This window comes from Dufourea novaeangliae, unplaced genomic scaffold, assembly GCF_001272555.1.
Source record: "Dufourea novaeangliae isolate 0120121106 unplaced genomic scaffold, ASM127255v1 scaffold8, whole genome shotgun sequence".
NCBI classification, from domain to species: Eukaryota; Metazoa; Arthropoda; class Insecta; order Hymenoptera; family Halictidae; genus Dufourea; species Dufourea novaeangliae.
In genome coordinates, this window is record NW_015373923.1 from 3,029,449 (window position 1) to 3,052,192 (window position 22,744).

General features: G+C 40.5%; 4 protein-coding genes across 4 annotated transcripts in view; 1 reads left to right on the plus strand and 3 right to left on the minus strand.

The window, feature by feature from the left end:
* Window positions 1-22,744, plus strand: part of LOC107194965 (transcription factor GAGA-like) — a 45,765-nt gene that overhangs the window by 10,905 nt on the left and 12,116 nt on the right. The window contains exons 2-5 of the mRNA XM_015584684.1: window positions 18,078-18,209; window positions 18,296-18,493; window positions 18,572-19,082; window positions 19,185-19,244. Of these exons, the coding sequence (XP_015440170.1) occupies window positions 18,078-18,209; window positions 18,296-18,493; window positions 18,572-19,082; window positions 19,185-19,244 (901 nt within the window). The remainder of the gene's footprint in view (window positions 1-18,077; window positions 18,210-18,295; window positions 18,494-18,571; window positions 19,083-19,184; window positions 19,245-22,744) is intronic.
* LOC107194964 (annulin) lies at window positions 405-12,407 on the minus strand. The gene is made up of 10 exons (XM_015584683.1): window positions 12,106-12,407; window positions 5,704-6,053; window positions 5,134-5,266; window positions 4,828-5,057; window positions 3,971-4,284; window positions 3,261-3,530; window positions 2,871-2,950; window positions 2,205-2,349; window positions 1,256-1,562; window positions 405-816 (listed from the first exon to the last, which is right to left on the minus strand). The coding sequence occupies exons 1-10, from the start codon at window positions 12,236-12,238 to the stop codon at window positions 511-513; spliced, it is 2,268 nt and encodes a 755-aa protein (XP_015440169.1). The 5' UTR covers window positions 12,239-12,407; the 3' UTR covers window positions 405-510.
* Window positions 13,308-14,296, minus strand: LOC107194962 (mitochondrial import inner membrane translocase subunit Tim21). Its single transcript, XM_015584681.1, has 4 exons — window positions 14,098-14,296; window positions 13,789-14,023; window positions 13,622-13,721; window positions 13,308-13,551 (listed from the first exon to the last, which is right to left on the minus strand). The coding sequence occupies exons 1-4, from the start codon at window positions 14,294-14,296 to the stop codon at window positions 13,417-13,419; spliced, it is 669 nt and encodes a 222-aa protein (XP_015440167.1). The 3' UTR covers window positions 13,308-13,416.
* On the minus strand, window positions 15,368-16,880 carry LOC107194961 (AKT-interacting protein-like). The gene is made up of 7 exons (XM_015584678.1): window positions 16,806-16,880; window positions 16,530-16,711; window positions 16,383-16,447; window positions 16,037-16,137; window positions 15,774-15,961; window positions 15,519-15,687; window positions 15,368-15,462 (listed from the first exon to the last, which is right to left on the minus strand). The coding sequence occupies exons 1-7, from the start codon at window positions 16,818-16,820 to the stop codon at window positions 15,379-15,381; spliced, it is 804 nt and encodes a 267-aa protein (XP_015440164.1). The 5' UTR covers window positions 16,821-16,880; the 3' UTR covers window positions 15,368-15,378.

The window sequence follows — 22,744 nt, forward strand, 5'->3', positions numbered from 1 at the left end:
GCAACAAATGACAACAGTTACCTAAAAAACCATAATCATCTGGTTCCGTATTTGACTCGGGTTTTGAAGGCAACGCCAGGTGACGAAATGGCGAAGCAAATTGGCGGAAAGTCTTGTAACATAACCTATGTCGAATTGAGGGCGAAACCTGCATGTTGTTTATAACAAATCTTGCATCAAACTTGTAGCCGTAACTTTATATCAGGCATTAGAGACAGTTTGGTTTTGCAGATTTGGATGACTGATGTTTCGTTCGTCGCTTTGATTGCGGAAAAATTCTAATACAGTCTCCTCTCGATTATTGTCCCGAACTCGGGTCCGCGCCAGGACAATAATCGTATAGGGAGAAATGTTTCGGACCCTCGTAAATTCGTTTTTTGCCCGAAGCCCTCCCCAATGGCGGGGATAACGCCTGGACAATAATCGTGTAGAACAAGCCAGACAATAATCGAGAGGAGTCTGTACATTGGTAATACTTCGCCAGTTCGCAAAATGTAGTCTGGGGGCGATTTACTCGCCGTTCGCGGTAGCTTTCCTCGGTCTCACCATGAAGTTCACGAAACCGTCGACGTCCTCCAATTCTTTCGAGTAAAATTTCGCGGCGATCGTCGCACGACCCTCAAATTTCGGCACCATCGAAAACGAGCATTCCGCGTCCGCGTCAACCTCGACCGGTTCCGTCAACTTCAACTTCAATTGCTCCTCCAAGCCAGGCCCTTCGATCAGGAATCTGCATTTCTTCAACGGTATGGGCAACGGATTCTTAAACTTGGCCCTAGCGTTCAACTGTTCGCCGACCGTCGCTACGTCCTCAAGCTGAAATCAGATTGTATGTATTTTAACGCGATTTTTTATCCTGTCTGTTAAGTCTGTTTGACAGAGGAGGACGAAAAAGTGAGTGTTAAAAGCAGGGCTTGGAACGATTCCCAAAAGATCTGTTTCAAACTGTTATATAAAGGTTACGAAGAACCTTTATTCTGAATAAGTTTTATGAAAAACCTAGAATTGTTATATCAATTTTAGTTTCAGTTTTGATATCAGCTATCATATTAGTTCTACAGCTGTTATTTTTGGGTTTTACACAGGGTGTAATCAAAATGTGGATGCTACAGAAGTATGACGTCTAATGACGCCTTTAAGACGGCTTAAAGATGCCTTAGGCCTAAAATAGCCGTAAAATAGGCGTCTTCAAGGCGTCATGTATTATCTGGGTTGTATATACTTAGCTTTAATTTTTACTGTGTAACATACATACCGTGATTTTAATGTCGGGCTTACGGACGCGAAAATCGTCCTGGGCGAAGTACTCGAAATTTGTGTCCTTGACGGTGGCCAGACAGGCGATGTTGAACGCGCACTGATTCAACAATCGGGGACCGTATTCGTCCCAGGACACGTCCATACGCACCTCCTCGAGGACTCCCGGTCTCACCAGCCGATCGATATTCAATCTTTTCACCGGGTCGCCGACGCGACCCGTGTACAGGACCGTTTCCACCCTTAGTATCACGGAGACACGGTACTCGTTATAGCTGCTTCGATTCTTAATCAGCAACACGACACTGTGACATGCAACAGTTAATATAAAATTTCCATCGTTCAGAAACAAACAGAAATTACTGGTACCAGGGTGATAATAAAGTTATACTTAGGTTCATAAATATTGATTCATAAATATCAGGTATTAGTCTATTTTAATATAGATATTAATCAGTGTATTTCAATAAGGATAGTAAGTCAATAGGCTTTTGTCCCGTGGAAATAAATTATTATTATTTTGTTCGTCCGTTTTAGAGGCATTCGCAGCAGACAGGAAAACAAGTGTAATATAAATGAATTAATGCTGGGCCGGAAGGGTATAGCGGTAACTAATTATATAACGTAATCTCAGTTCGACATAATATGTTTATAAATTGTGATTTTTTTTTAATAAAATAAATATCAATTTGGGATTTTTGAGAGAGCGCGAAAATTACCAGCACTGCGGAGTGTATAAAGCAAGGGGTTAAAGATAAAACATAGATTTACTCGAGCAACAACGAATCTTTTGGATTTGATTTTGTGATAGTTACTGTTAAGTGATCAGGAACTGGGTCTGAAATGGTAATTAGGAATCACCCTGGTACCAGTAACGTTCGAGCGTAAAAAGTAATTGAAATAAACAAGAATTAGTGGTGTGTCCACGAAAGGAAAGTACGTGGTACCTGAACGGCTCCCCGATCACGATATCGTCGCGAAGCTCGAAGTTGAACATGATGTCGTTGAATTCTTCGTTGAGATAGTAACGACTGAACAACGACTGGCTCTGACGGAGCGCCTTCAGCATGGCAGCCCGTTCTTCGTCCGACTCTGCGGAATAAGGAAACAAGGCTACCGGTTAACTCTTTCGAAATTGTTTGGAACAATAAAATACCCCCAATATGGACTCTTAAAATATCTTTTGGACTTATTTGGAATTATCATTGTAAGTAAAATTCATGAAAGAAACCATGCATCGTTAGATGTTCAGTGGCAAAGATGGAAAAAAATGGACTAGAACTGTAACTGCGTTCAGTAGTTGTGGAATTGGAATCGGTATTAAATGTTTTACACTGTATCGTTCAAATATATCCAGGTAGAATTTTATCTGTCACTATCGAAACCTATTGGAACATACGTGTGATTCCATTGGAAAGGGTTAATGGGGAACTATATATCCCATTTTCGAAAAAATGCTCACCCTATTTATTCGTTCCATATTTGAGCGTATTATTGTACATACTATTATTAATATCATTGAGTTGATCGTTTAAAAAAAAGAAGAAACCATCTAGAAAGGGTTAGTCGGAACCACTGAACGGACGGATTCCTTAGAAAGAGGATTAACTTACTTTCCGGAAACTTGTACGTATAAGTGATGTCCTCCCTACCACGGCCTCCCCCCACTGACGGGGATAACGCCTGGACAATAATCGTGTAGAACAAGCCGGACGATAATCGAGGGGGATCTGTAGGTCTCTGAAATGGGTGACTCGTGGGGTGATTTGAAACAAGTTTTTCCTTAGGAAAAATGTTATCCAAGGCTTTGTTAACGAGATATTAACAAAGCCCCGGAGAACTTTTTCGTTGAAGAAAAAGTTTTTTCAAATCATCCATTTCAATGACTTACAAATTTTTGGACACCCTATGTATCATTCGAATAAAATTCTGAATGATTCTTGTCGGAAACATTTTCCGAGTCGAGTTTGACACCACCCCCACCCCCCAAAAATAAAACTCACCCGTACACGTCCTTTCGAATCAATTTCAACGGTTGAGTGGGCCCGTTGTATCGCCAGAACACCTTGTCAGCGTTCACCTCCGCGAACAGGAAAGCGTTGTCGTAAGGTCGAAGAACCTCGCCGTTTTTCACGGCGGCGACGGAAGCCGGGCCGCAACGGTACGCGTCTTCGCTCAACTCTTGAGGGGTGGCGTCGATCGCCTGCCAACCGGCACAGTCCGGGGACAGATCCAATCGTTTCATCCAAACCTCGTTCCACACGTGAAAATTCCTGCGAAACAAACCATAGAAGTAAAAACAAAGAAAATCTTATTCAGCCCGCCACACTTTCGATTAACCCTAGAACGACACCCTTCCATTTTTCGGCGTAAGTAACACCGTGTGGTCGCGGGCGCCCCAAAATAAAATCTTAATATTTACAATACTATTTAATATTTCCGAACAATCAGTGATTTCTGTTGAAAAAAAAAAAAAAGTAAAGAAAAGCTGAATAATCTAGTGATTATTTTCATGTCTCTAGATTCAAATTTCACGGGGTCGTCGGTAACCCCAGAGTAGTGTTCCAGGGGTTAAATGTCGATCGTCCTATCCCAGATAGCGCATGGCGGCCAATGACGCCTTGAAGACGGCTTAAAGACGCCTTAGACCTAAAACAGCCGTAAAACCCAGCGTGTCCAAGGCGTCATGTGCTATCTGGAATATGGTACTCGCCATATCGAGTCGCTGTTCAGCTCCTCCATCACTTTCCCCTCGGCGTCCACGAAATAATCGACCGTCAAGCTGCTTTGGGTGTCGTGCGCGCTCGCGTAATTGGTCACAACACGGCAAGGAAGTCCCAGTGTACGGCAGACCGTGGCCAGAACACCCGAGAACACCCAGCATTGTCCGTACTTCACCGGTTTTTTCGTCTTGTAATACTGTTGGAGAATCTTCTGCGAGCCCAGCCATTTAGTCGGCGGCGTACCGCCCCCGAAATCGTCGGACCAATTGCCCATCACCGCGCCATTGTCGTCCGGAGAGTTCACCTTGATTGCGTCGCAAGCAGTTTATTTCGGGGCGTGTTTGCCTCGAGTATGAAATGTATACGTATGGTACAGTAAAGTCGAACACTAATCGAGGATTTACTGCACATACTGGATGCGGAATTTACGTTAACTCATGAAAATATAAAAACAGAGCATTTCAGAAGAAAATATTTTAGACAAAAGTTGCTTGACTATTTATACTTTTTTATTTTTAATCTGGTGAACGATTCGAAGGTCATTTGAAGGTCACTTCGTTTTTTTAAATGGATACTTCTATATTTCTTTTAACCGATCGTTAATTTTTGTCTGAAACGTTTTTTTTTTTTTATTTGAAAAAATTTTTGTATCCATCTCAAAAAACGAAGTTGACCTTCAAATGACCTTCAAAACATTCACAGGATTAAAAATAAATTATTCTCTTTTCCCCCTCAAAACCAGACAACTATTGTCTAAAATACTTTCTTATGAAATGCTTTGTTCTTATGATATTTCCATGCGTTAACTGAAATGCTGCACCCTGTACTATATCTATCAAGTACTCACAGCCGCGGACAGAATTCGGGATATAACGACGGGATCGCTTCTGCCGGATGTTCGAACTTTCCCGACGTGGATCATCAGATGGAGAGCGCAGTCCAATATATCACGCTCGAACTGCGAGTATTTCCATACCGTTGGTCTCAGACGATTGTAACTTCCACGCCATATCAAACCGTCCTCGGCCAACACGTATTCCTCGCGCTGATCATCCTCCTCCAGGTACACCGTGTCCTCTGAAATATATATTAATGATCTCGAACTGTGATTCAGACGGCTCGTTGGCCGAACCAAAAAGAGGGTTACCGTTACCTTTGCACCACGGATTGAAGATCAGGTAGAACGGGTGTTTCATCGTGTAACTGACAGCCCCGTCTAGATTCTTGTTCTTGGTGTCGATGTCCAATTTCCATGTTCCTATTATCGCCTCGGGAGCCGGAACGATCTGTAAAATACATATGGACAACGGGTTATGATCTCATCGAGATGTGCCGGCAGAGATAGGCAAATTCATTATATAGACAAAGAGTTTCGAATAACGAATAAAAGATAATAAAAAGTATTTCGCTACTTTTAATCGCAGGAAACTGGAAATTCCAATTTTTAGAATGATATTTCTTCTTCTATGAGCAACACGAAATCATTATTTAATCTCGTCAATTGTTTAAAGGCCACAATAAAGATCTTAGATACTGTTGCTTTCCACTATGTATTACAGTGTTTGCACTCCAAATTCAACTTTTCGCAAACCTTCAAAATTCATTCGTTTGCGAATCATATTCAACTTTTACAAATTCCGAAATAAAAAGTAGTTTATAAAAATTATGCGCCCTAGGAATCATCGTGGACAACTTATCGGAAGAAAAATCAGTGGATACTTGCCTTTAATCGAAGAAAATTCGATTGAATCGCGTCGATGCTCGCTTGCCAGGATCCGTCCGAAACTTCACCCGGATGTAGAACTGGGGCCGCGACTAGGGTACCGTGACCGTATTGCGGTTTCTCGACCCCGTCCACCGTGAACACCAGCGAAATACCGTCGATATTCGGGTCGTAATCCCTGGAAAGCGTCAGATGCAAGTAGAACTCCTGTCCCCGTCTGACAACCAGCCTGGTCTTGTCGTCGTCTCGTGTCATCGACTCGTATCTCGACGTCCTGTGATTCTCCCCATTCTCCTGGATGCAGGGATCCACCTCCTGGATCGTCAACACGGGAACACTGAAATCCTCCCCTACGAACAAAGACGAGAAAATTCTCTAATCGTCTCAGCCAACTCGATCGCCTCGAATACCTCATAAATGCCCCTTGATGTCAATCTAAGTTCCGCGCCTCAAAATTGTAATAAAGTGTATGACAATATTTGAATATGAATTTATGTTGTAAAGTTAAATTAGTAGGGAATAATTTAACTAAAACGTTAATCGTTATTCGAGGTGGTCAAGTAGACTGAAACCAAATTGAAACACCCCGTATATCGCTGTCTGTGCTGGCGAATTATGTTACTAAAAAATGATTAACAATACGTATCGTCTGGATTGAACTTAACGAAGATTGGTCGAATATAAATGGAAAGAAATCGAAAACAACCGTTCGTACGCGTGTTCGTAAACTCACAGTAAAATCGGAACGGAAACGGTCGTAACCGTCGGTCGTTGAAGGGCCGGTAACGGTCGTAAAATCTATAAAACATTCTTCGAGGATTCGGCAAGGCGAACTCGTCCCTCGAAAACGAACGAAAGACTGAATCCATCGACGGGACGCCGCGACGTTGTCTTTCGCTGGCAATGGGAGAAGTTCCGTGAAATCACTGAATGACGGGACCACACCGTTCCCCGACGACGAAGAGGAAGGAAACCGCCGCCCGAACACGCGACGTCTGACGCGCGACGGTGTACCGACGCGTCGGTTGGGTTGCTGGATTCTAGGAGAACCCCCAAGGACGTTTCTGCATCGACGAGCGCGGCCATACATGGTGTCATCGATGACTTCGTGGCACACCAACCAGTAGGAGTCGCCTACTTTTCATTCTGTCAATTATCTATTCCGTAATTTATTCCCGTTGATCGTTGAACGTAATCGTTAGGCGGACAAAACCGATTCCGTGAAAAGCGTTCGATCGAGAAAGGTGGGTTTAATTATCCGCCTGGCATTCTGGTATGGATGACTAACGAAGAATGTATTTACCTCGAAAATGCCGTTTAACGAGATCGCGGGAAAATAATATGTTGATTCGTTGAAAACCAGTCGTTTACGGTCGAATCGGTATAATTAGACGACCTTTTTTGGACACGATAATTGCTTCTGTTTAATACTTCTTGTTGGTAGCAGGAATCAATCGGACGAATTGACTGGCGGTCCGATTTGTTAAGTCCTTACGACTTAATTTGCCGGGACAGGCGAACGAGTCGCGTCCATTTATGAAATATAAACCGACGACAAAATGAATAGTTGATCTACGGTTCAATTTGCCCCTGTTGTGGGTAGGTAATGCGGCTGAACTTGCCTTGCGCTGAGCGAACGCGAACCGAGGCCTCGCGAACACATTGACCGTCACCCATTTCCAGTCAATGTGGCGGTCAGTGGATGTCGTCTGCTCTCCTCGGACTCGATTCGCGAGATCTACAGCCATTTGGCGAAATGAAACGAGAAGATTCGTCGATTTCGAATCTTCGAATGATTTTACAGATTCGTGAGATTCAACGTGAAACTACCCTCCGATATACAGGGTGGACCACGACACGTGATCAGTTTAGATTATTTTACTGTTATTATACTTGATTATTAACCATCGGCGGAGACGTCGCCTAGATGTTTCTTAACCTTTTTACGCGAGTGTATTAAAGCTGATGGACACCATTTTGAACGTTGTTTCTAATTAAAGTAAATAATACAGAGTTCTCTCGATTATCGTCTGGCTTGTTCTACACGATGATTGTCCAAACGTTATCCCCACCACTGGAGGAGGGGGGCGTGGATCTCGTCAGGAAGCATTTCTCCCTATAAGGAACTCGGGTTCCCGCGGTCGGACAATAATCGAGACGAGCCTGTACTTTCTTAATGTTTCTTTGGTTTAGAAGAAAAAAAAATGATTCGTTACGGTGCTTGCCGAATTCGTCTCAGTATCCGCTGAAAGATGGACGTGAAAGAAGTTATAAGTTTATCTATATTGTAAAATGTAATTTTGCATAAAAATCGGCAGTCCACTGATCACATTTCGAGGTCCACCCTGTAGAATAATCCATTAACGCGATTATAATATCCCGTTGTGGTTCCGTTAGCAATAAATATTCATCGATCGCGTAACAACGGACACGATAATCGGCCGGCTAATTACGTTAATAAATATCGTGTCGAACGATCGCGATTACAAAGTACCCCCCACAACCGGTTTATCGCGAAATCGATGATAGTATTTCGGGTGAGTCAACGCCGGCGAACAGCGAGAAAATTATGACACGAGACGCGCGCCTATCTATAGAGATATTGTTTTCGATTAAAAATAACGATGCGAACCAGCCCCAGCTATACATATGCGCACACCCGTGTTGTATCTACTTTACACGTAAATACACACGTCGTCCGTCAAGTGTTCTAGAATCCAGATTATCCGTAACGGCCGATGACGCGTGGCGCGTTACTTTTCATGTTAACGCGTACAAAGCCAAACATTTACAATTCATATTCGTGTATCTATACGAGACGTTTAAACGATCCCATTCGTCACGTTCGTTCCTTCGTTCGATCGACGATGACGACGCCAGTTTATACAGTAAACCCTCGATTAGTGTCGGAAGGCTCCTGACAAGGATAGGTGTTCAGGTGTAACGGTGCCTTTTTAAAAATGTTCAGCACAATGGTAGAGCTTGAAATTCTGAATAATATGTATTTCAGCTTGAAATCCTAGAGATACACTACTTTTTTATACACATTAGATAGCACATGACGCCTTGAAGATGTCCATTTTACGGCTATTTTAAGTCTGAGACGTCTTTAAGCCGTCGTAAACCATCTGTGTCCTATCTAGGAGGCTATATTGCATTCTATATTACACGTATTAATATATTACACAATTTAACTTACTTAACATACATCCAATACTGGTAGTTCGAGTGTTAATGTTCGGCGCTGAGGAGCTTTCGAGCACTCATCGGTAATTTACTGTACCGATAAATTTTATATCGTACAAATTCATTTTTTTTTCCCCCCGTTTCGAATAGATCCCAGTTGATTTAACGATGAAGACCAGAAGAATCTAGCAATCTGACCGATTCTTGGTCGAAGCCTTGTGGCGACAACTTTTACAAAGTGCCGTGGGGCCACATCGATAAATAGCGCGCCTGAGTGTGTGCGTCTTCTGCTGCGCTTTTTTTACGCGTCACGCCAACGGCACTAGTCGCAATAAAATTAGCATCCGTGTCAGAGCGTGGTATTGTGTCGCGTATCGAGCCCGCGAATCGGCGTGTTTTGAAGGAACACGGAACTTCGATGATACTTATCTCGTGATAAATTATACTCTGTTCGCGCGCCGTTAACGCTAGATCTACCAAACCCGTCAAAATGACAGTTATTAGGCAGGCTCGGATGAAGATTTTTTGTGTCCCAGGGCTATCAAATTTTCGGTGGCCCACTTGCTTGAAAAGTGTGGGGGGAGAGGAGTTGTAATACAGCACAACAAAATACATAATTATAAAAATTGAAATTTCTTTTAAATAAAATTAAATAACATTTAATCATAACGAAATGGAAGGTTCAGAACGGGGCCCTTCTGGAACCTGGGGCCCGGGGCTGCAGCCCCCCTAGACCACCCATTGATCCGGCGCTGTTTGCAGGTTTCTTATTTTTCAATTACTTGAATTTTAATAACGCTGTTTCCGGAATTTATGATGACTTCTAATTTATTAGATATTTCATGTGATATTGTGCTGCTTTAGATTGTATCCCAAATAGTATGTGACGCCTTGAAGACGCCTATTTTACGGCTGTTTTAGGTCTGAAGCGCCTTTAAGCCATCTTCAAGGCGTTTTATGCTGTCTGGGATCATGTATTACGTGCATTACTAAATTTTACAGGTTAACTTAGTATACATTCTGTGCTGGTAGGTCTAGTATTAAAAAGGTGTCTCTAGCTTCGTACGTTTGCAGATCGCTGCCGGAATTCCGTTTACATATTTCATAGTAATTCGATGTCCATCATGACGATTAGGTGGTAATTTTGCGCGTGAAATTTTCTAGTCTCGATTTTCCAACTGGACGCGCGCGTTTCGGGAAAAGCTCGGATAATAATACGGGTTTGCGTAATTGAGGGTGACGTCATGTTTCGCGGCGGTCAGGGCGCCTCTTGCATAAGTTCACTTTCATTCACGGCTACGTCGCATACCTCGAGGCCGTTAAATGTGTACAACGTTATTGTCAAATTTATAAAGGTATATTACTATATTTCTTTACCGAGACAACGTAAATTTAATATGGTCGGTATGATCGTCTCACGAGTGGATCCCAGCTTCCAACAAAATTAACCTCTTGCCTTACAATATCGAGTTACGCACGTGATAACGATAACAAACTGAATTTCGTAAACACGTATATTATTTGAATTTACAAAAGGAATTCTAAAATTATTTGAATTTTAGAATTCCTTTTGTATCTGGGAAAATATTAACAATACAGTAATCCAGTGCCGGATCAAGGGGGGCCTAGGGGGGATATCGTCCTGGGCCCCAGATTCTATGGGGACCCCGTTTTGTACTCTAAATTTCCTTATGATTAAATATTATTTAATCTTATTTAAAATAAATATGAATTTTTGAAGATTTATGTATTTTATTGTGCTGGTGTTACAACCCCCTTTCAACCAAGAGGCCCCCGAAAATCTGATAGCCTTGCGCCACAAAAAATCTTAATCCCGAGCCTGTTGAAGTCGTAAAAAAAATCGTATGGCAAGAGGTTAAACGGTTATAGTTTCGACAAAAAGAAAAAATAATTAAACTTACGACTATTCGATACGATTGTTCGGGAAGAAAACGGACGCTTCGAATTTGGCCCCAGGCCCGAGCGAGTTTATTTTCCTTGATGAAGTACAATCGGCCGAGCAACGAACGGAGGCATCGACGCGTTATTCGCGTGGATTAACGGTGAAACACCGCTGAGAAAATGTTTCCTCGACGATTTCCTCCGAACCGCCTCACCTTGGAACGACAATCGAGCTACCGTATGTCGTCGATAACAAAGTCTCTTCCACGCGGAGACGATTTTCCCGCGAGAACGTTGCACACAGGTCTTATTTACATTTCCACGGTTGTCACGCGTCAGTGTGGTCTCTCTCATGGACAAACATGCTAACGATGCCTTCGAGAAATTCATCGGAACGTTATATTTATACGATAATAGAGTGACATCATCGGGCAGGAAGAACTGAAGAATTCGGTACACGCCTCTCGTGTGTAACTCCTTGTGAAACCGCGATGATTGGAAACACACGTTTCGTTGCGGATCGAGTATCGAAGGAGGCACTTGGGTACGGTCCGCCACGACGGCCACACGTGCTCTCTTAAAATAGCCCTTATGTTTGCACGCAACCGGAAGAACAGTGGTTCTGTGTCGAACACTGGAGGATTTCCGAAAACTCTTCGTGGATTATCGTAACTCCGCGAATATTACGTACGGTAAACACGTATTAATAGAAGCATCGTACCGAGGGCATGCCTGACCGATGATATCGTCTTAGTAAAACGCAAAAGTGGGTTCGTGAAATTTAAACCCGTGACTTTAAGAAGAATCACGATCCAACTCCCATGTAGCACATGACGCCTTGAAGACGACTTAAAGACGCCTCAGACCTAAAATAGCTGTAAAATAGGCGTCTTCAAGACGTCGTGTGCTATCTGGGCTAGCGGTCCAACCTTTCCGTTTCTCGACGATGTTATCTCCTGAACGACCCACCCGTTGACCCGAACGTTTGATCGTTGGAATTTCTTTCTGACACGTGCCAGTGCATCGGCTCGTAATATCACTTAACAAATAGCCAATTAACCTTAGAGGTCGTCGGTCGTGTTCGAGGCGAGTCAAAAGAACAGCTGAACGAATGAACTTTTAAGTGGACGATGCAGAAGGTTCTGCATCCTCGCTTATTGACTGAAATCACGCATAATAAATGCAGAAATTCGTGACGATTATACAGGACGACTCCCTGTAATCGTTGAGCACACGAAAAATCAGTTCAACCCAACTGGACGATCTGAATATGTAGAATATGAAATCTTAAAGGAATGTTGGATCCAGTGTTACCTGAAGCGGGAGTAGCAGGTGGACGAGGTAGACATTCTGGCCTGTTGCATATTGGTTTCGACGGGCCATCCGTTACAGTTTCCGGTCTGAAGACTGCCCTGAATCGTGTAAAACAGGAACAGCACTTGCCCATCTTGGTTCGATCACCTTTTGAACCGATACGACTCGGAGATAAATTGCCTCGTGGCTCTCTTTCCTTACCGCCTCGTCTACCCGCTGTACGCGTTTATTATTCGCACGTGCTCGACGATACTTAATATCATTTCATTCCATTTCGAAGCTCGTTCCGCCGCGAACTATTCACCGTGGAATGTACGTGCGCACGATGTTTTTCTTCCAAGCGCGCGAAAAACTGGGCCGTCTCGACGGTGTCTCTGAATTGGTTTCGTTTACTCGCGACAGATCGTTCCCGCCGTAACGAAAGCTGAATAACTCGCGGCAATAATTATTTGATCAAGGGCATCTGGTTACAGTTGAACCATTCGACGCCGCGAAAGAAACGCACGATTCCGAGAACGATTTTCCGCACGGATCAAGCACGAGTTAAGACAAGTAATAATTAAAGAACTGATCTAGCCGGTGATGGTGTCACGTCACATTTTAAGCGCGACTGGCGAACCGACAGAGAAGACGCCTCGTTTCGACCTGCTCGCAAGTGGACGAGCGACTGTCAGAGAATCAGCTGGCATCGAGAATGATGCGAACGACAGAATCTCTCGCCGCAGCCTTCGGTTAATTTTTAGGCGATTGCTAACGATAACGATATGCACGGCTGATCTTTCACGTGGGCAGATTGCAAACCGTGCATCACCGTCGGAATTCCATGAATCTCTATGATCAATTCCAATGTTCGATAACAACGTACTAATCGTTCTTTCGTTTATGAATTGTAAATGATCAAACGAGGTCCACGGTTCAGAAGTGAGACATCAGCGAAAACTGTCGTCGCGTTTTCACCGGAAACGGCGTTAAGATAAAATTGACTCATTCGATTTGGATGAGAGCATAAATAAAGGCGCACGAGTCAACTTTCGTTCCGCGAATTTTTCGAACACCACGACTGTATTTAACGGACACCACTTTACAGAGAATCCACTGTTACTCATAACTTTTCTGATCATTGAATATGGACGTGCGTATCGGGCATACTTATTCGTCACTTATTTCGAGACGTGTTACGCGTGAATGAATACAGCACATTCTTTCCTCGAGTACCACGGTTTTATTCGTGAAGATTATTCCTATAAACTGATCGCTTACAAGCACATTTATACAATGTATCAAATACACTACTTCAGCAAATTTGAAGTACTAGCTTAGTTCGAAGTCTGTCCCTGTACTAGGACTCTTATACTCGTCCCTGTTATCTTCTATTTTTATAACAGTTTGCATTATATCGTCTACTAGTACGTACAAATATCTATACAGATAATTGCCAAATTCGTTCTGTAATTAATTCGAATGCATCAGATGTGTCTATTAGTTACATATACAGGTGATAATTAAAACCACTTACTTCTTGTACTTCTAAAATTACTGTGCCACGTCTCCTTATACCTTGGATATAGAATCTCATTCTCATGTGTTTTAATCCATCTTTTACAAATTTTGTATGGCTGCAAAAATTATGTATTTAAACGAAACACAGATAAAACACAATAGCAAGCAGACACAAGATAATACCTCACGTGGGTACGGCGTCCACGACGGCTCTCTTCTCCATAAGCTTTTATAGGTTCTCCTAGGGCATTTATTACTCTAGAATCCTTTTTACAGTCTTCTAAAGCTTTACCATAAATACCATTTGGACTTTTACTAGAAAACAGTTCATAGAAAATGACATACAACATGAAACCAGTGAGTCCTATGCCACTGAGTATTATACTTAAATATCCAATAGATTTTGTGCTCTCTTTAACTGAAATGCAAATAACATTTAAGGAGATATAGATTTTTTACCAATTTGTACAGTATCACACATATGAAATTTACCTACTCCTGCAAATCCAACTTGTACTTTGTTTTCTTCTTCAACAACATTAGCCCTTGCAATTGATCTTTTTGTGCTGAACAATATGCTTTGCTGAATGTTCGGTGTCAAATCATAAGAAAGAATACGTGCATTTGTTAGACCAGAGATAGTTACTAGCCTTTTATATGAAATATATTTAATTACTCTTACAGACGCCATTTCCTGGAAAATTGTGAAGTGCTGCTTATAAATTTATGGGCATTTTTCGTGAGCTCCTTTAACGAAATATAAGCTAATTTTTAAACAAACATATTCCTTACTAACTCACAAATAATTTTTAATATACATTTTATGTCAAAATATAATTACAGTCACATTTTTAAAGCCATAAGCACGTTGCACTAAGGATTGCACTAACAAAATCTCGTATTATTCTTCGTTATTCGGGCGCCCACTTGTGTAAAAGTTTTACATGTCCACTTACGAACAGGAAATACTCGACTCGTACAATCCTACAGCGTTTACATACAAAAGTTGGTAATTACATTTGAAACAAGAATCAATTCAAATATCATTCCCATGATCCTTAACCATATTGCTGATTTTACGATTTGCAATAGTGGTCCAACTCACTCTGACAACTCACGACCACCCAAAATGGGAACTCTCTCTTACGCTGTGCTATTTGATGATATTTAACGAAGAATTACAATTATTTATTTTTCCCAAAGTAGTCAGATTGTTTGTTAAATACCCCTGGATCGATATAGTGCATAAATAAGTGTCAATTGTAGAGTTTTTAATTAGTATCTTCAATTTCGTTCGTGCGGCCATCCACGACAAACCGCCTAAGCTCCTGGATAATTAATACATACTTCTGTTGGTAGATGGCAATATATTGACATTCTTGTCGTACAAAATATATATTTACATACGTACACCTAACTCAAACCTGTCATTCGCTGTCCCTGCTGTCACTGTAACCTGTGTTATTATTGAATATCAAGCCTATTGAAAAATACAAAAGAGTCGCGTTAATTGTGATTAAAACTTTTTATAAATGCTCTGTGATAGTTCGTCGAACCTTCTTTAATCAATATTGTGCTGGAACAATGATTGGTTGTGATAATAAATTGAATGTTGTGTAATAATTAGAATATATTTAAAATTTATCATTTTCTGCTAATACAAAAATACATTATAATGTGTCCCCTGTATCTGTGTAATGTACGAATAGCTTTCTATGTTATGTGGACGTACATAGTTTCTTCAGTACTATTTATATATTAAGTAATTGTTCATTATCTTGCTTCAGGTTTTGAAAATGGTTGTAAAGAACCTGGCTGTACCCAGGATAAACCCAGTGCTTTGTTCTCTTCTTCCTCCTAAATCATAAATTCGTTAATAACTTATCACAAATCAAATGCAATAGTTTTCTTACCTTGGGTTCATAAATTTCTCGTTTAACAGAGTCATGAAGCTCACTGTTATATAGACTAAAAACTATATAATGAGGATCGTCCATCATAGGTGGATTATATACTTTATCTAAGCTTTCCCTCACACATTTCTTCACACGGTCACGAAATTCTTCAAAGTTATTTTCTAATCTATTACATAGAACCAGTAATGATATTTACTGTATAAATGAGCTTTGTTTAGCTTTAAAAATGCAATATATAATTCATATACTTACAACATAGATGCTTCCTGGTTCACAGGATTCATTTTAATATCTACTTTAGTGAGTATTTTCGTTATGAACTGTACTAATTGCCAGATTCTATTGCTCTTCCTCCATTCAGGAAATCCCCATGAAGTGCTCAGCTCTCCGGACTGGGGATCAATTAAAGGGTGAAACAAGGGTGTTTGAAACGTAACTTTCTAAAATTTGATTAAAATGCATTAGCAATGATGTGTAAGATCAAATTCTTGTATACTAAGAGTTAAGACTCTTACAGGGCATCCTCCATCTGGAAAATTTTGTGGTAATGCAATAATAAATCTGAAGACTCCTCCTTGATAGATTCCTTGCCTAACGAATTGTACACCAAACCACACTAGTACAAGATAAATAAATTACTGAATACAACAGACGCTTGATGCTTTGATGTTTATAAGAAAGTGTAACAAACAATAAATCGTGCACATATTTACATGGAAACCATTACATAAGATGAAGTCAGGATAAGCAAGACCTAAGAACCAATTTATATTTGGCTTTAATAATTTAAATGTATAACCTTTTACAAGCACGAAGTCCATTCAGAAAAACAATTAATTCCTACTTATTTCTATTACTTACACAAAGAATTCTGTGCTGATGGTATTACATAAATTCCTTTTAAATCTTGAAAACACAACATCTTACTATAAACAAATAAAAAATACAGCAACTCCTCCTCATTATATGAATATAATTTTGTAATTACATAGTTGTTTCAGAACTTACTATTCCGATAAAATATTGTATTCTTGCAAGTAAATCGAGTATTCTTTATTGGTTTGTGAAATGGTTGGCCTGTCGATCATTTTTACAGACATACTTAATTGAGAATCTCCATTTGTGTTTAAAGGTAACAGTTTCCTAAATGAACCTTGCCTCCTTAGATTATCATCTTTATTCGCATCAGCCTAATGTTTATAAAAATCAATTTTTTATTTAAAATATTGTTCACTTATCTCTTTAGTCAAAACAGAACAACATTATTCTTTATCATCTTGTTACCTTTATGCCAGACATAATGGTATTATCAATATTTAGTATGGAGCAGTTATAAAATATTATAAGTGTTGACAACTTTTTTTTAAATAACCAGGACACAATTCATGTTTTAATAATTTTTGACAGATTCTGACAGCTTTTTATAGCATAAACTAACAATATATAAGATACGATACTCTCGACCGTTTCATCGGCGATGCTTCATCTTCTCCGATAGGTCTACAACACTTGTCATCACTGGTTGTCGGTACCAGTCAATAAAAATGGTATAAGCCTATATTTTCATGCATCTATTATTCAACTAAACGTATTAAACTCACATAATCTGTGAGAATAACTTGTGGATTGTTAGTATTTTATATTCTGTCCATTCCTATATGAATTGTTAAATTGTAATCTTTATTAAATCAGTATATGGTTGTTCATATACAACCATTACACGATACCGGGAAAAAATGTTCTTGTCCGATCATTGTTAAAATACAACGTAGGATACGTTGAAAAATGTTTGAATTGTTATGTCAATCAAGCGAATAAAAATTTGAATCGGTCATCTTCATAGGTATCGTTACAAATGTGAGTTCACCAATGACAACGTCTCTACGGTGTTCCACACATGTATCGCGACGTCCCACGCATCGCGCGTGGTTTCTATAGGAAGTGGAGTTCTTTTCGCGCATCTTACGCGTTTTCCTAAAGGAAAATGGCTACCAGCTGTCATTTAATCGAGAAGTGTGGCCTCTAAAGTGACACAGAATTCCGTGAAAAGTCGTTCAACGCGTGTGGAAACCGTTTAGCACGATGCAATTACATAACATTGAAATCGTTTGGTAGATCGACGCCAGTTTTCATCTACATGCGGAACCCGTGAAACCCTTTCACAGTGCCATGAAATTCTACTCCGCTTTACTGTTTACAGTTTTTATTTTTCGTCAAACGTATCAAGAGTAACGCGCTAGAACCACTTCCACGTTCCCGTAATAATTGAATCGCTCCGACGGCCAGATCGTATGACGGTTATCTACGATATTAACTGTGCTACGTGTTAAAGAGTCAGAAATTTCTCGACCCCACAAACTTTATTATTTTGGGAGCGTGATAATTGGAAGAAACGGTAAAATATCGTTTATAAATACTAAATGCATGAACAGATGAATATAGTATCACATTGCGTTTCGTTACGTTGTATTCCTCGTCGTTCGTTGATTCGAATATCTTTGAAGATTTAAGTCGGAAATTTCGTAACATTTAAATGGTAAATGTATATCATTCTAGAAAAGCAGCATGGGTTCGAGTCAACAATTTTCTCTTAGGTGGAATAACTATTTAAAGCACATTACCTGTGCGTTTGACACATTAAGGACAGAAGAAGATCTGGTCGATGTAAATTTCAGAGATTTATTTAAGGTGAGAAAGCCGAATAATAAATTTACTATTCACCTGTTCTTTCATACATTGGACATAAGTTTTATATACAGTTCGCCTCATTACAGGAAAATCCATGTCAGCATCCAGTTATAATTTTCCGTAATGTAAAATTTGATGATTTGGCAGCATTAGTTGATTTTATGTACCAAGGAGAGGTAAACGTAGTTCAGGAACAATTAGCCAGTTTTCTAACAACAGCTGAATTGTTAGCGGTTCAAGGTCTTACAGATGGTAGTGGGAAGGATAACGACAGCTTAGTGGAGGTGAGCATTTGTTTAAATTGTGTTCAAGTCGAAACTGGGATTAATTGATTTTGGAGTACATTTGGAATAATGCTTTAGGATGACATGGACATTCCTAACGAACCAGAAATTCAACTTCAAAATACGTCTAGCAAAACAACGGATAATAAAAGAATGAAGTCACCATTGTCTCCTATGCCTTACCATGCAGTTGATCTGCAACCAGACGCCCCGCCCAGCAAAAGACGAAAATGTCGAGAAAACGCGAACGCAAACGCGGAGAAGGCTGCGAGTAATGCTGTATCCGCTAAAGACTCTGAAAGTAAAACGTCGGAAAGTCAGACAACGACCGGCTCGGATCCTGTTGAAATAATCCCCCTTATGCCGAATTTGAAACTGGAAATGCCTGAATATTTAGTACAAGACGGAAGTAGCTGTAGTTACGAGGATCAGAGTCTCGGAGACGGTTCGTTAAATAAGATCGGTATAGAAGATACATCGTCCAATACACCCGACCACGACCAGAAGCCAGACATCAGTCAGACGTTTTATTCAAGTAGTCAGTCTACTTCGGACACTTTGGATCTTAAACATCAATCTGCGGATGTCGGTAAGATTCATAGTAGTGGATCCACTGATCCATGACGGTCGAATAATATTTTAATGCTGTAATGCATATACTATAATATTACAATTCTGTGTGTTCAATTAGGACACCTACTATCGAAACCCAGTACATCCGGGGAAAGGTTAACGCAAGAAGCAGTGCAGGGTAAGTGTTTCTTGATTATCGTATTTTCTATGTATGTAGAAAAGAAACGCGATGCTTTGCCATATCTTTTAAAATCTACAAAAATTCGATTAATAAATGGTATAACGATTTCTCGGTAATGCTTTTTCTCGCATAATCGACCAGTAATATTATCGAGAGGAACGTCACTTTTTCTTTGGAATCTCGATCCTTCGGACTAAAAGAAATGGCATTGTCAACCAGTTTACACGTTTTGTGCCCACGTATCACGCGCGCAAATGTTTATCGATTAAACAATCTTTCGGGACGTAGTTTTGTCTAAAAGTTAAAAAAAAAAAAACAATCTTTTGTTTACTTTCGTAAAAGCGTGTTTTCGAATCGAGATGCAAAACACGTTATTGTATCGGAAATACAGTATCCTTTACGTGGATACAAAACAGTTCTCACATATATACAATATATATATAACTTGGATTAGTTGAATTTGACGATGAATTGTACGGAGTAGGAGGGAATTAATTTCTTTAATCGATTTGAGGGGATAGTTGCGTGAATCTATCTATAATGCAAATCTTACAAGGATTGAGTAGCGTATAGAACAAGCTTTCTACCATTGATACGCGTGAAAAATTTTTCCAAGACTTTGACAAAGTTACGAGCATTGAAAACAGCGCCTCTAAACGTGCATAGAAACATATCATCGGTTGTTCGTGAACTCGATCGGTAGAGAATAGAAGAAACGAGAAAAATTTTGCAAAGACATTAGGTTCTATTGGACACGTTAGGTCCAAGCTGCAATTCATCAGTTTCATTTAGATACTTTTTCTTTTTGTTTGTTTTTGTCCTTTTTTTTTCTGTTTTTTTTTTTGTCGTTGTGTCTTTTGTTCTTACATGGAAAGATTAAAATCGCGTTGACGAAACAATCGTGCGGCAAAAAGCATTGACGCAAATGTCTGTGAAACGAAAGAAAAAAAAGAAGAACATTTTTTTTTGGAGAAATGCATTTCCTGCTGTTTGTCGAAAGTTTACCTCTATTAATCGTTTCTCACTGTACTATAGCATTACGGAGTGCATGGTTTTTGGATAAACGTATGGTGTATTAGGCGCACTCTGGTGTAGGTTGAACCGTAGACATTAGTGAGCATTGCCAAGTGCTGTATGTGTGCCGACAATCATCTACATTCCTTTAACAACTCGGAACCATTATTATTCCCTAATTGCGCACTAACTGTAAGCATACTATATTCTTTTTCTGTATACACTAAAAAAAAAAAAAGAACAAAAAAAAATACCTTTCGACGCTGGTATGAGGTTTGATTACTTCGTATCATAGAACTGTGTACGAGGGCAAATTCGATCGTCGCGCGTGTGTGTTCGTCGAATGTCACACGTGTTCCGATTCGACCACCTTGCATGGGAAAGTTAATCTTAAAAGAATCGCAACAGGAATTCCGTTGCCTTCTGAGTCTTTCTGTCGGCCATTGGGCGTCTGTTGTCGACGTAGACGAAAAACCAAAGAAACAAAAAAAAAAACATATTTTGGAAACGGCGATTCCCGTTGAACGATACTTAAAGATTAACTTGTGAACCACACGTGACTTATCGTAACGATACTCTTACAGCCTTGCAAGACAACTAATCTGTTGAAAGTAGCAAACGGTGATGGTGCTGTCAGATAGTAGCATGTAAACGGTCTTTCTTCCACGCCTCTTAATATCTCACTTGTGTATATATATATACTGATCCTTTCTTCTCGTTGTGCCCCCCCCCCCTTTGTAAACCTTGACAGATCGATATAATATGGGTGCGTGGGAATCCCGATATTCAGGTCGAATCGATACACCTCTAGAACCCGGCCACGCTAATTTTTTTGTTTTTCCTTATCCAAACGGGAATTCGTATCGTTTTGCTCGCGGGGGCAACCTTATCGAATCGATACGGCGTGAGAAACCGAGGCTTGATCCGTACACCACAATTATACATAAAGAAACCCCCTCCCCCTAAAAAGAAACAAGAAAAAAAAACTTGAAATGGTCCGGTGATAAAGCGCGACAAAACGTGACCCGATCCGAAATACGTTTCAATCGCGAAATTCATTCTCGCAGGTAGGTAAGTAGAATATCATTTTACGTCGATCGATGACAATACCGTCGAAGACAGGAGCATGAATATTCGTTTCGAGCGTCGTTTACACGCGAACGTACCGAAAGATGGCTGACGTTGACGCGTTTCCGGGGGATACGAGCCCCCCTCCCCCTTCCTCCTTCAATTTTGTGTCTGCGCAGATCGAAACCCGAAAATTCTGTAAAACCATATACAGGGTGTAACAAGAATGTTGGAGGATCCGGGAATGGGAGACTCGTGAGGTGATTTGAAAGAAATTTTTCCTTGGGAAAAATTTTGCGTTGGCTACCAATCACAGCGCGTAGCCAACGTTACCGCGGGAACTCGCGCTCTGATTGGTCGGCGTTTTTTCGTTAGTATCTCGTCAACGAAGCCTTAGAGAACATTTTTGCTAAAGAAAAACTTGTTTCAAATCACCTCACGAGTCTCCCATTTCCGGGTTCTCCAACATTTTTCTTACACCCTGTATATAATGGATCATCGACCGATGGCTCGATAGTTTTTCTTTTTTATTACGAGTGCTGTGTGTGAGTGGCGAGCGGGAAAATTAAACGGGTGTAACCACGCGCGAATCGTGAAATAACGTAAAATCGTCGTATTATAAAACGATTGCAGATCGTTAAACGGTAAATCGTAGGTGAAAATGCATTGTCTCGTAGCGACTATCGAGGAGACTAAATATCGATTGAACATCGTTTCCTGAACGGAAGAACGCAAGAAGGAGAGAGAGAGAGAGCAGGCGGGGATGATGGATCGTCGATGGCCGTTCGATCGATCTTCCATGTCGGTGTCGGAAGTCGGACACGATCGTGTTTATCGGATATACATATTTGAAATTCACGAGGATTCAGGGCGAAACGATATTTGGAATATCCACCGGACGGAATATAAGCGAGCACCGTGTCCAGAATGAGATTAGAACGAATAATTCCGAGACGATCCAGAAGAGACAGTGGTCGAAGTAAGAACGATTCTTAAGTACTTTCTCTATGATCGAGGAGATATATGTATATATATGTTATTTACATGCCATATATATACATATATGTAAGCTACACGTTGATCGTGGGTTGCCAGGCTGCGTTGCAAAACGAAAGACTAATGAAAAAAAAAAAAAAAAAAAAAAAGGGAGGGAGGGGAGAGAGTGGGGGAGAGTGAGAGAGACAGGAAGAAAGAAAGAAAGCTCGCTAAAGAATTTCGTATTTCGGAGACGGAGCCCAAAAAAATAAAAAAATAAAAGAAGGGTTTGCGAACTCTCGCGACACCGAAGAGAAAACCAAACCGAGAGAAATAGCTGAACGACGATCGAGATCTATATATATTCGGCTAGCACCTGGCAATGCTATGTTTCCATCTTTACAAAAACCAAAAAAAAAAAAAAAAAAAAAAAAAAACAC